This window comes from Cervus elaphus, chromosome 14 (assembly GCF_910594005.1).
Source record: "Cervus elaphus chromosome 14, mCerEla1.1, whole genome shotgun sequence".
NCBI classification, from domain to species: Eukaryota; Metazoa; Chordata; class Mammalia; order Artiodactyla; family Cervidae; genus Cervus; species Cervus elaphus.
In genome coordinates, this window is record NC_057828.1 from 67,561,394 (window position 1) to 67,573,874 (window position 12,481).

General features: G+C 37.1%; 1 protein-coding gene across 4 annotated transcripts in view; it reads left to right on the forward strand.

Moving 5' to 3' along the window:
* Positions 1 to 7,793, forward strand: part of SWT1 (SWT1 RNA endoribonuclease homolog) — a 95,168-nt gene extending 87,375 nt beyond the window's left edge. For 3 of the 4 annotated variants that reach the window (XM_043923357.1, XM_043923360.1, XM_043923358.1), the window contains 2 exons: positions 1,335 to 1,399; positions 6,832 to 7,793. In XM_043923357.1, coding sequence (XP_043779292.1) covers positions 1,335 to 1,399; positions 6,832 to 6,961 — 195 coding nt within the window. In that variant the 3' untranslated portion in view covers positions 6,962 to 7,793. Of the gene's footprint in view, positions 1 to 1,334; positions 1,400 to 3,003; positions 3,059 to 6,831 lie in introns of all 4 variants that reach the window. The other variant, XM_043923359.1, reaches the window with a different exon arrangement.
* Positions 7,794 to 12,481: the final 4,688 nt, after the last annotated feature.

The following is a 12,481-nucleotide window of genomic DNA, read 5'->3' on the forward strand; positions in this document are numbered from 1 at the left end:
TGTATATGCTAATAATAGCATAAGTATTTTTAAAAGTAAAGTGAATAGATGATAGTTTCATTTAGTTTCCCTTCATTAATTCAGAATTTCTAAAAAGTTAGACAGTATGTTATTTCTTCAGTAATCCGGGGCTAAGGGCTAAGTCGCTTCAGTTGTGTGTCTGATTCTGCGACCCTATGAACTGTAGCCCCCCACCAGGCTCCTCTGTCCATGGGATTTTCCAGGCAAGAACACTGGAGTGCGTAGCCATTTCCTTCTCCAGGGATTGAACACCTGTCTCTTACGTCTCCTGCATTGGCAGGCGGGTTCTTTACCACTGGTGCCACCTGGGAAGCCCCCCTTGAGTAATCTTATTAAAAGAAATTCCTTCTACAGATTTCCAGATTCTTCCTTGCAGCATAAGTAAAATATTGCCTAAATCAGTGGTAAGTTTCAAGAAGTACAGGATACCTTCACTGTGTTCTCCACATGTGCCACAAAAAGTTTTTGTATGATGAAGGACTTTTATTTTTATAGTATTATAAATTGTGAATTATAATAGATATTTATAAACTTAAACATTTGTTTAAATACGTAGACATTGATAGTCGGAAAAACACATTTCTTTAGAAAGTGTCTATAAATCATCCATTTCCCAAAACAGAGTTTTCCACACAGTTTATTACCTTATTGTTTAAAGTTATTCAGTAATAACTTTCAGAAGGGTCAACCATAGTATTCAAATGTTGTTAGAGTTGACTACTTAACTTTTTCTTTCAGCTTGAATTATTTCTTTTTTTTTTTTTTTTGAATTATTTCTAATGTTAATGAAATAAACAAGATGTGGCTGATTCTGCTTACAACAGTCTACCTGTATGACCCAAATCTACTTTAGTCCTTTAGGTATAGGTATTAAATGTTAACAATTTATTTACTTTTCCCAGAAAATAAATATTGAATAAGTATATTAGGACTAGGCTAATTGATGCATAAAATCTGCTGATAACCAGTAATAGTAGAATTTGATGTTGCATGTATTATACACATTTTTTTCCTGTCTGTTTGATTCCTAAAGTGATCATCTGCTTTGTTGGGAGTCCCACAAATCCCAGGACCATCTCACTTCTTCTGGTTCTGTTAATTAAGTTGTAACAATAGGACTAATATTTTTACACATAGTTCAGTGTTAAGTGTTATGTTCACTGAACTTCTAATTGTCATTATTTAGTCCTTTTTATGCAAAAGCTAAAAACTTGACATTCTCCTCCTTCAGAATATGGACCATTCTAATTGTGCTCTCACCTTTCATTTGACTTAATATGTATTTTTAATAGCTATATCTTGATTCTTTTCAGGTAAATAAAAATGTCAAATTTACTGCCCAGGAACTTTATGATTGCGTTTCACAGGCTGAGTATCGGTAAGTCATATATGTATGTATAGTCATATATATGTGTATGTAGATATATTAGTATAGCACTGCTTGGTGGTGGTGAATGGTTCTTTTTATGTCTTCACTATACTATGATCTTTTTTTTAGCCTTTATAAATGTGAAATAGTTCATACATATAAAAAAATTATGTATATATGTATGCACATAGCAAATTTAATTTTTAAAGTAAATTCTCAAGTTTAGGGACGTCAAGGCTTCTTTATATTTTTCAAAAATATTGAAGACTCAGCCCTAAGAGCTTTTGCTTATGTGGGTTTTATCTATCTATAGAAATTAGAATTGAGAAATTTGTAATATTTATTCATTTAAATAAGCTGTGTACAGTTTTCTCTGTTCATCTGGCATTTTCCACTAATGAAATCGTATATAAGAAAATAGGAAATTTTTGTTGTGCTCAAATTGTTCTTTAATGTATCAGTGCTGTTACAATAAACTGTGTTCAAAACAAGAGCTATAGCAGAACTGACTGTATTCTCACTGCTGTGTAATATGCTATGGTATCACTTACCAGTTTATTTGCCATTTATAATTTACAGATATATTTGTGTAGCTACAGAATTGTATGAGTGGACACAATGACAAAGTTAACTATCAAGGTGGTTCTACTGGTAAAACTCTAGATTGATAAATATGTTTGATGATATCAAGACCCTAGAACTGATAGTCATACAAAAATGTATGGCAGCATAACTATGAAAATACACTCATTCACTAGATTAAAGTAAGTTTTCTAAGAAAATCTGAAGCCAGTTAGGCATGCATCATCTGTTATAGCTGAGAATGAAAATGATTTTTTACCCTAATCTTCAGACTACCAATTAATCAGTTTTGTTCTTATTTATGGGCTTCCGTGGTGGCTCAGTGGTAAAGAATCCATCAGCCATTGTAGGAGACATGGGTTTGATCCCCAGGTCGGGAAAATCCCCTGGAGAAGGAAATGGCAGACTACTGCCTGGAGAATTCCATGGACAGAGGAGCCTGGTGGGCTACAGTCCATGGGATCACAAAAGAGTCAGACATGACTCAGCAGCTAAACAACAATCGACAACTCTTAGTTATAGATCATTACAGATAATATGCATTTAAAGGTTTGTATACTTGAGATTTGGATCAAAAATATAATGTCTTCCAGTCTTGGCGATATTTTTGAAGGTGTATAAAGCTCCATATATAACTTGGAGGGCAGAGTCCCTTGCAGGGTGGTTCCATTAAAATGTCTAAGATTATTTTGACTTCAGCTTACTATTTAAATGTGAAGTTTTTTTTTGGTATATTTTGTTTTGGAGAGGTGAAGGATACAAATGTCAAACTTAAATGTTCAAAGTTAAACTAGTAGTACCTATTTTTCTCTTTGTTTTCTTTGCACTTACGATACCAAGAATTTGAGCTATGATATTAATTAATAAGCTCCCTCTTATATCTGAAAGGATGATTTTAAAGAGAAATCCAATATGTCTAATATCTTGAATGCATTGGAAAATGGCAGTTGCTGTTCAATGGACTTTTAAAGTTAATAGCTTTTAGATTTGTTACTCTGTTGTTTTTTTGAAATTATTTGCTATATTTTCAGTGAATGGTACCGCCCATATGAACCTCTGGTATACTCCACAGCTCACAGTTTTCAAGTAAGTTGCCGGAAGACAGAGGTTCTTTTTGTTTAAGTAATTCATACTAGACACAGAGCCAAATGCAATAGATAAGAGGTAGCAAGCTTCCCTGTGACTCAGAAGTGAAAACGGAAGAATGATTTAATTTAACTTCACTATATTAAGAAAAACAATTACTTAGATTGTCTGACTTTGCTAATCTTTGTTTTTGATTTGTGACGTGTTATTTGTGAAGGAAGAGGCTGTTGATGTGTCTAACGGCAAATGTATTGCAATAGGGAAGAAATTAAGTAGCTCAAGAAGAAAACTATTTTATAGGTTCTGATAAGGCAGGTAATTAAAGTTTCATATTGAAAGTGGCTTGGACCAGAATTTGAATTCCATGACACAGCAGAACCTTGGTGTTTCTGTGTGTACATCAGTTAGTGTTTTCTCTCTTCTGTAGTTTGTAGATTCTTTGGCCTAGCTTTTGCTCTTGCCAGTGGGGTCTGAGTACTACTTACCCTGAGCAGATGAGGAGTTTGCTCAGAAAATCCAGGATGGTAAATTAATAAGATTATCAAATAAATTACTAAATAAATATCTTGTGTGGTATCCTCTATTGATACATATATGAAAAATGAGTTAGGAATAGTGTTTAATTCACTTTGCTTGACCTATAAATTCTTGACAGAATGTTCTGGCATGTTCACAAGACAAGTCTCTAAGGTCATTTTTCCTTTGTGAAATGCACATTGGTTTGTGACATCAGCTCCTTCAAGTACCTGGTATATCCAAATAATATGCCGCCTACGGCACGAGTTATCAGGAACAAATTTGTTTTCCTTATGGCAAGAGCTTTCCGGAATTACTGCTTTCTGAACTCCAGGGATCAGCTCTGTGGTAGTATCATCCTAGAGCTCTGGTTCTCTGAAGTGTGGTTCCTGGAGCTGAGTGTTAGCACCATCTGGGAACTTGCAAGAAATGCGAACTCTAAGACTCTAGCCCAGACCTTCTGAATCAAAAACTGTTCATATTCTGTTGTTACATGCACTACATTGTATTCCATTTTCCCCTTACTTGAGATGCACATTGCAAGTGCTCCGAAACATTAAGACAGCTGTAAAGCACATGGCCATTGCACTCTTTTTCTTGTACTTAGAAAGGATTTTGGAAAAAATACTGGAAGTAGGGCACTTCAATTCACTACTGCCATGCCACTTTGACAAAATTAGCTATGGAAATGAATCAGATAACTGCTGCAGTTATTTTTTTATTGATGTGATCAAATTTCTGCTTATTTTGACCCATCTGAGATTTGGTCAGAGTTAGTTTCAGACTCATAATAGGATGATTTAGAAAATCAGTGGCAGTTCTATAGAAATTTCATGAACAATACAGAATTGCAGAACTAGAAGCAGTCTCCAGTCTTTAGCTTTGTTCCAGAAGGGATTAGGAGTTGGGATTGTTTAGTTTGGCAAAGAAATAGGACCACCTGTAAGGGACATAAAGTATCTGTGCTATTGGAGGAAACAGGGATAGCAACTTCTTGTTTTGTTTTAATTTAGGCAAACAGCTTGTAGATTTTTTTCTAAGCCCAATGTAAAGAAAGAACTTTCTAGCAATTAAGAAATATCAGAATAGGCAATAGGCTTTCTCTCAGTTGTAAATGTCTAATCTGCGAGAGGTAAAAGCTAAGGTGAGATAAGTCATTGGAGATGCTACAGAACAGTAGGCAAAGGTGTTAAGGTAAGCAGTATCTAATATTCTGCTATTCTGCTTCTAATCCATTGGGGAAAGGAACTCAAAAATTCCTATCATCATAGTCTGGTATTGGCCAAACACACATGATAGTGTGTTTGGTCGATACTAGAAAAACATCTGATACTTTCCTCAGCAGCAATGACAACTTGATGCAGGAAGCAAAATCTGTAGGTGATAATCCATTGTCAGAATGCTGACTCACACAAATAAAGAAACTAAATGCCACTAGGATGAAAAGAGGGCATACCTCTTGAGAGGAGGAAAAAAGAGAAAGAAGAAAAAAGAAAAGACACCGAAATACATTAAAAGTCTAGTTACTAAAAGAGTTTTTTTCCACATGTAGAATAAGTAACCAAGAACAGAAATAGGGACCTACCCTTTTTGTTTATTTCATTTTTAAGTTTATAGGAAAACATTTTACATATCTCCTATTTTGAATTTCTTAGAGTCTTCTGAAAATCATTTTCTGAGTAGTTGTAAAGAACTGGCAAGAACATAACACTGATTTTAAGCACTCCAAATATAGGAAATAGGTCTAGAGTAACAGAGTCAAAAGCCTCACCGCATGTTTTCAGGAAGTGAGGCCTCTCCAAAAATATAGTGTATTTACTTTGCTGCCACTGTTAGCTCTCATCCTATTCCTTCAGTTCTGATTCACTTCTTTTCCCTTTGTGCCCTGCATGGGTGGGGATCCATGGGTGGGGGAGGAGGGGTAGTGTGCAAAGGTAGCTAGGAGTCCTTCTCAATACCCTGGAGGTGGCTCAGAGCAATCTCAGAAACCAAAGAAGTAATAGCAGTGTACATGCTGCTTAGTTGCTCAGTTGTGTCTGACTCTTTGTGGCCATTTGGACAGACTCCTCTGTCCATGGGATTTTTCAGGCAAGAATGCTGGAGTGGATTGCCATTTCCTCCTCCAGGGGATCTTCCCAACCCAGGGATCGAACCTGCATCTCCTCAGTCTTATGCATTCAGGCAGATTGTTTACCCACTGAGCCACTGGGGGCTTCCCAATAACCGTGTAACTTTCATAATAAAATAACTGCTGTTTTCTGATGCAGTGCTGGATACTGGGTATCCTTCATGAATTTATGCAGACGGCTTCTCAGATTTAAATGGGTTTCCAGGGGATTTGGACTCTAGACACCATGTATAATGGGTTGGTACTCTAACTGATGACTTAGTGATCCCACAGTTAATAGGCCTCCTGTCAGCTTTTGAGATTCAGCTAAGCTTAATCTTAGATACAGTTGTGAGTAGTTGGGGCAAATATCAGGCATTTACTACCTCCTTCCTCACTTGTGGTTTAGAGTAGTTAACTAGTATTCATTTGTTAATGGCTAAGTTATCAGTTCTCTTTTAAGAGTCAAGCTGTCAAAAAAAAAAAAGTCAAAGCTGTCAACTTCCTGTCCAGCGTCTGTTCCTGTCTGGAGTTGTGTCCTCTTAGAATCCACTAGTCTTGGGACCTTTAACTCCCAAACCAAATAAAACAAAAATATGTGATCTACTCCACAGTGTTCTTATTGGCAGCAGGTCTTCCTTGGAAACTTTTATTCATGAATTCAGTAATATCCCCAAGATCGTCTCCATGATGACTGTCTAAGAATTGCATTACTAAGTTGTTTATCCTCCCATGTTGCTTGGTTCATTGGAAGGACTGATGCTGAACCTGAAACTCCAATACTTTGGCCACCTGATGCGAAGAACTGACTCATTTGAAAGGACCCTGATGGTGGGAAAGATTGAAGGTGGGAGGAGAAGGGGACCACAGAGGATGAGATGGTTGAATAGCATCACCAACTCAATGGACATCAATTTGGGTGGACCTCGGGAGTTGGTGATGGACAGGGAGGCCTGGTGTGCTGTAGTCCATGTGGTCGCAAAGTGTCGGACACGACTGAGCAGCTGAGCTGAAGAAACCACTCTAGGCGTTGTTACTCTCAAATATCAAATAATATATTCTAAATCCCAGTGTTCTCTTTTTGTAGTGAGATTTTTTCATTTATCTGGCTGACTGTCTTGTAGTCACATAACGTTTCTTTCTCCCCTAGGGAAAAGTTAAGCATTGGATGCCGCCAACTGATTGAGATGGAATATACCATGCAGCAGTGCAATGCCTCTGTCTATATGGAGGCCAGAAACAGGGGATGGTGTGAAGACATGGTCAACGATAGGACCTGAGTGCCAATCTGTAACAGAAGGAACTGTATTTGTCTTCAGGAACAACAGAGTACTTTTCAACCTTTTGTGCCAAACCCGAGAGACTTGCAAGAAATCTCATAGGTATAAAAAGATGATTGCCTAGTACTGACAATCTCATTGAGCTTCTATTGCATCCATTGTGGAATAAATCGTGTACTCAACACTTCAGAAGTTGACCTTACCTGCCTACCTCTACTCTTGATACTGAGCCAACATGACTAAGGAAAGGAGAGCCATCTTTTTGGACATCTTAGGGCAAGAGCCACTGTGGCATCTGAGGAAGGCCAGGGACACAGCATTAGCATCTCCCTCAACCCCAAATATGGGTTCATGACCAGAGACTTTCAAACCTCAAGAAAGAATTAGGACCTGACCATGCTCATCATATTCCACAAGAGAAATCTTACCCTGGGCTGTTTTCTGATCAGATTGTCTTCCATGTAGACCTGGTGAAGTAATCACATCCCTTTCACTTCCCCCAAGGTAAGGGAAGTAGAGTTTTTACCTCAGCTCAACTCTGCAGTAGCCTCTTCTCTTCAGTGAGTTTCTAATGGGAAGAGCGGAGAGACCCCTCTCCCCAGTTTCCTCTGAAATGTGAAGCAGCATGGATTTATGGGATCAGGTGGTAGTGGCTGATGTTTGCCCCTAGCTAAACCAAGTGTTTAATTGACTTATTTCATTATACCATAAACTGGAAATCCTTGTTTACTAAAGTATATTATGTTGTTGTTAATACATTTGAGTAAATATGATTTAGTATTCTATTACAAATGTTAATTTATTTTTTTAAGCAATAAATTATTTTTAGTGATTTTGCTTTTCATCTTACTTCCAAATTTTGTTTCTGAACTATATAGAGGTATGACTATAAAAGTGACCCTCTGATAAGAGAATTAGGCGGAGTGCTCACTATCTGGAAGAAGGATCTGATGAGCTTTGTTTGCATAGAAAGCCACACCTCCTCCCAGGTGCTCAAAGTGCCCTCAGGGAAATGAGCCCTTGTAGAAGGAGACGCTTCCAAGGCATCTCTGCTGTCTGCCTCTGCTATTCCTTCCCCAGAAGCCAAGAAAGCATCCCCTCCCCTTAACAAAAGAGCTCTCATCAGATTTTTCTTCCTTAACTACTTCTAGTTATTATTGCGTTTTGCTCTGTTTGGGGTTGTTTGTTTTTGGTCTCTTTTTGGTGGTGCCTCGAAGTTTGCATGATCTTAGTTCCCCAACAAGGACTAAACCCAGGGTCATGACAATGAAAGCAGAGACCTAACCGTGGACTCCGTGGAACTCCCTGCTCTGCTTCATTACCTCCTTTTTCCCTTTTATCTTTTTAATATGTTATACTTTTTAGGAAATTTCTTTTCACTCTGGTCGTGACTTATTTCACCCTATATATGTGGATTTTAATTTTATCCTAGTCTTTGTGTCTTTCACTTTCTGCATTGTCAGTTTTCAACCTTTTATTTAAATATTTATTATAATATGTAAAAGTGTTTTCTTCTTTCTAGTCTTATTTTCATCTTTGGCAACATTCTTTAAAATTTTTTTAGTGTTTGTTTCTTTGAAATGTCAGATCTTTTTTCTTTTTTGTTGCCTTTTCCTGATTTTAAACTTTCTGCTTTTTTCCCCTGCTAGTCCATTGCAGGAGTTGAGGGCTTCCTTTCCTCCTGTCCCCTACTTTTTTTCTGGATCTCCTCTCTGGATTGGAGTAATTTAGTGGACATAAGGGTCATTTAAGCACTCCCTTGCACAGAACATAAATTTGTTTTGATGGGAGATTATCAGATCTTTAGAAGAACTTCAGGTTTTAAAATCTCCATTCAGTATGGATAGCTATTGTATTTTGTTTGGGCAGAAGCTTTATATGCATGCTGTGAACCAGAGGGGACTGATGAGGAAAGTCCCATGATGGGGAAGAGCTCTCTGTGTAATACCTTGCCTTAGTGAGGAGCTGTGATAACTTTCTGAGACACAACACCCAAGGAGTATTCCAGTAGAGTTGGAACCGTTTTACACCAGCGTTTCCTAGCTTATTTCCATAAGATCGTCTGTTTCCTTCTAGGAAGGATCTGGTTTGAATCCTCTTGTTTGCAGCCGCCATAGCTCTTCCAGCATTCTGAGCCAAAGAAAAGCTGTGGCTCAAGAACATTGTGTCCTACTGGGTCCTCTTGTTAGGACCTGCAGTGGGCAATTGGAACTGCACAGGGTGGAACTTCTCAGATGAGTTCATTTCACCTTTCTAGCATTGTCTTTGCCTGTCATATGAAAGACAGGGGACACAAGACCAACCTGAAACTTTATTTCCTTGATCTTTTGGCCATCATCTTAAAAATAGAAGTCCTTTCACCCTTCCAAGGTTGACCCACTATTATTTAGTGTCTTGGTCTCCCTTAAGAGCCTAGTTCTTAACAGTTCATATTCCTGATGTGACATCTCAAGTTCACCTACCTTTTGGAGCCTTTTAGCTCCTACTGACTCATCCCATGAATTAGAATGAATTTACCTTTTTCTTCTAAGAGGGAACATATCTCACTACTGAATAATGAAATGCATCTTCCACTGAGGGATGCTGACACCCGTACTCCTTTTCTGATTCAGATTGGATCAGATTGGACAACCCATTCTCCATCCAGTTTTAGGCTATTTTGCCAAAAAAACAAAAAACCCCACTCCAGGGAAAACAAGCAGCTGCATGAGCGTGAGCAGTATCTATAGCTGTGAACCAAGAAAGGAAGGTGGTAAGACATTCAGATCTCAGGTACCACCAAGGTGGTAACTACGATCCAAATTGAGTCTCCTAGCCTGTGCAACTCGATCACAGACTAATGGTTGTTAATTTGGTACATAACCCTTGCATGGCCACAGAGAATGAATGGTTCCCTGATGAGATTTCTAGTCAGGTAAAATACTGACATGTCCTAGCCTTTTTTAAAAAAGCCTTTTCCTTTAAAGGTTTGGTTAAGCTAGAAAGATAGCACCTTTCCAAGTGTACAATTTTTAGTTTTGTCAGACACCATCACAGAGTCAGCAGTGTTCACCTGTTACGAGTTTCAACCACTCCTTAAAATTCCCTGGTGCCTTTCTGTAGCCAACTCCCATCCCCACCTCATGAAGCTACTGATGTCTCCTGTCCATGTAGTTCTTTTCCGGAATACTCTGTAAATGGAGGCTTTTCACTTAGCATGAGGCTTCTGAGGATCCGTTCGTGTTTTATCTTGTTTTTATTTCTTAGTATTTCATTGTATGGATGTACCCTTCTATCCATTCACCAACTGGTAGGATATTTGAGTTTCCAGATTTTGGTGATCATGAATAAAACTATTATATTCATATACAGGTTTCTCTAAGAACATGTTTTCATTTCACTTGGATAAATACTTAGGAATAAGGCTACTGTCTCATAGAATATTTAATTTTATAAGAAACTGTCAAACTTTCCAAAACTTTTCCATTTTGCTTTTTACATTTTCCTAATGATCAATGATAGTAAGCACATTTTCATGTTATTATTAGATTCTGTTTATCAGTGTCTTTTTCCAAACCTTTTGCAGGATGTTTCAGTTCATCTCTTAAATTTCTGATTCATTAAAATTTGGTATTCTGTGTGTATCTTTTTCCAAGCTAAAATTATATTAGTCCTATTATTCTCTCTGAGCAAATCTTTTGCCATCTATTCAAACATATGCCTTTTTTAGATTCTTGTATTCCTATAAGATATCAACCCTAGACATACCCAGCTTAATAACTGAACTTTGCTTCTCACTCTTATCCAAACCCCCAGTAGAGAACTGAGCTTCTAACAGAGGAGCCTAAACATTTTGTTAGCTATTGTGCTAGTAAAAGCAGCCATGACATGCACTTGAGCACATCCCTCTCTGTATATACTCTACTTACTGTTCAGTTATCATTATTATTTGTCTTTAAGACTCTTGAGAAACTTCTGGTCTTTTATGAAGAAAACTGGTACTTCACAGTTATTTAACCTGCAGATGATTTATTCGGTGGGTCTCCTGCTAACAGGCCCAAATTTGTGGCTTGGCCTTACTAAGTATATGAGATTGATATAGTGATATTTCCTTGTTTTTCTTTTCACCCAGCTGATTTACCCTATATATAAGTCTCACCCAGTGAGAGACTCTTCAAAATCTTTTTTTGAAACAAAGGAAGACACAAAAAATATTATGAAGACTGTTTTCTGTGACTCACAGTCTTCTCTAACAGCAACTGTGGAGATGCAATAATATCCTATAGAGACTTTCTCCTTTGCCTAACCCCTTAAATTTTATAGGGTTTTTATAGATTATAGGGTATACTTGTCATTCAGTCACTAGTCATGTCTCTTTGTGACCCCATGGACTGCAGCATGCCAGGCCTCCCTGTCCCTCACTAGCAAGGATTCTAGTACTAATCATATTCCCAAATTCTCTTCCCTAAAATATGATTATGTAAGGAATTCTACATGTTGTAAATGGTAAAATATGTAAGACTCTATACTTAGAGGCCAAATATCAAAGCCCTATCCTTGAAAATCACAATAAAAGAAAATTCATACTGAGTATAATCAATTGTTTTGTTATTTCAAACAGGTATTTTATAGTTTTTCCTATTGTTTTAGGAATTGGGTATGTTTCATGCATTATTACAATTGATTTTAAGAATGGTTATTGATCAATATCATTTCTAAACTACTCCAAAACCCACACTGGTAAAAAACAAAAACAAATTCTTTAATTTATGCTGAAGCTATGCCATTTTCTCCTTCCCTTAAAAAAAAAAATTACCTTTTAAGTGCAGATAAACAGGAAAAATTGGTCAATGAGTACTTTTTTTTTCTTTACGGAAACTTCCTATATTCAAAATATATTTAACATAATTTTAGCTACCAATGGCATCAATGGTAATATGATAAAACTTTGACCAAAGTATTCCCACATATTATTTGCATTAAGCATGTTACCTAGGAATTGAGAAGTGATTTCAAGGATTTCATAGTGACCCCTCCAGTAAAATTTTATTTCCTTGTGCTAAAGAAATAAACCATACACAGAACCATTGTAAAAAGTCATATTAGATTCAAATCTGCCCACCTAGTTTTGGTCCAGAATGAAAGTAGTGATTGTCAGGAACTACAGAGCCACCAGGCAAACTGAATTCCTTTCTTGGTGATTCTTTGTGGAACAGATGAGTGAAATATGATGTCAAAGCACCAGAACACTTGAGGGAAAAAACCTAATTTTCTTCTTAACCCAACTTAGACACTGGATAAGTCATGTCCCAGTTGCCTCATGAGATTCCCATGTGCCTCTTTGCTTTCTCAGAGAGAAGCAAAACACAAACCAAAAAAACCCCCAAATAACAGTCCTTATTTCAGATGTAAGATATCAGGTAAGTATTTTCCCACAAATATCTTAAGCTCATTGTTACTGGGGAAAAAAATAAAAAAAAAAAATCCTCCCCCCAAAACTTTTAGTAATGAAAAAGAACACAAACAACTTTTGGATAGTAA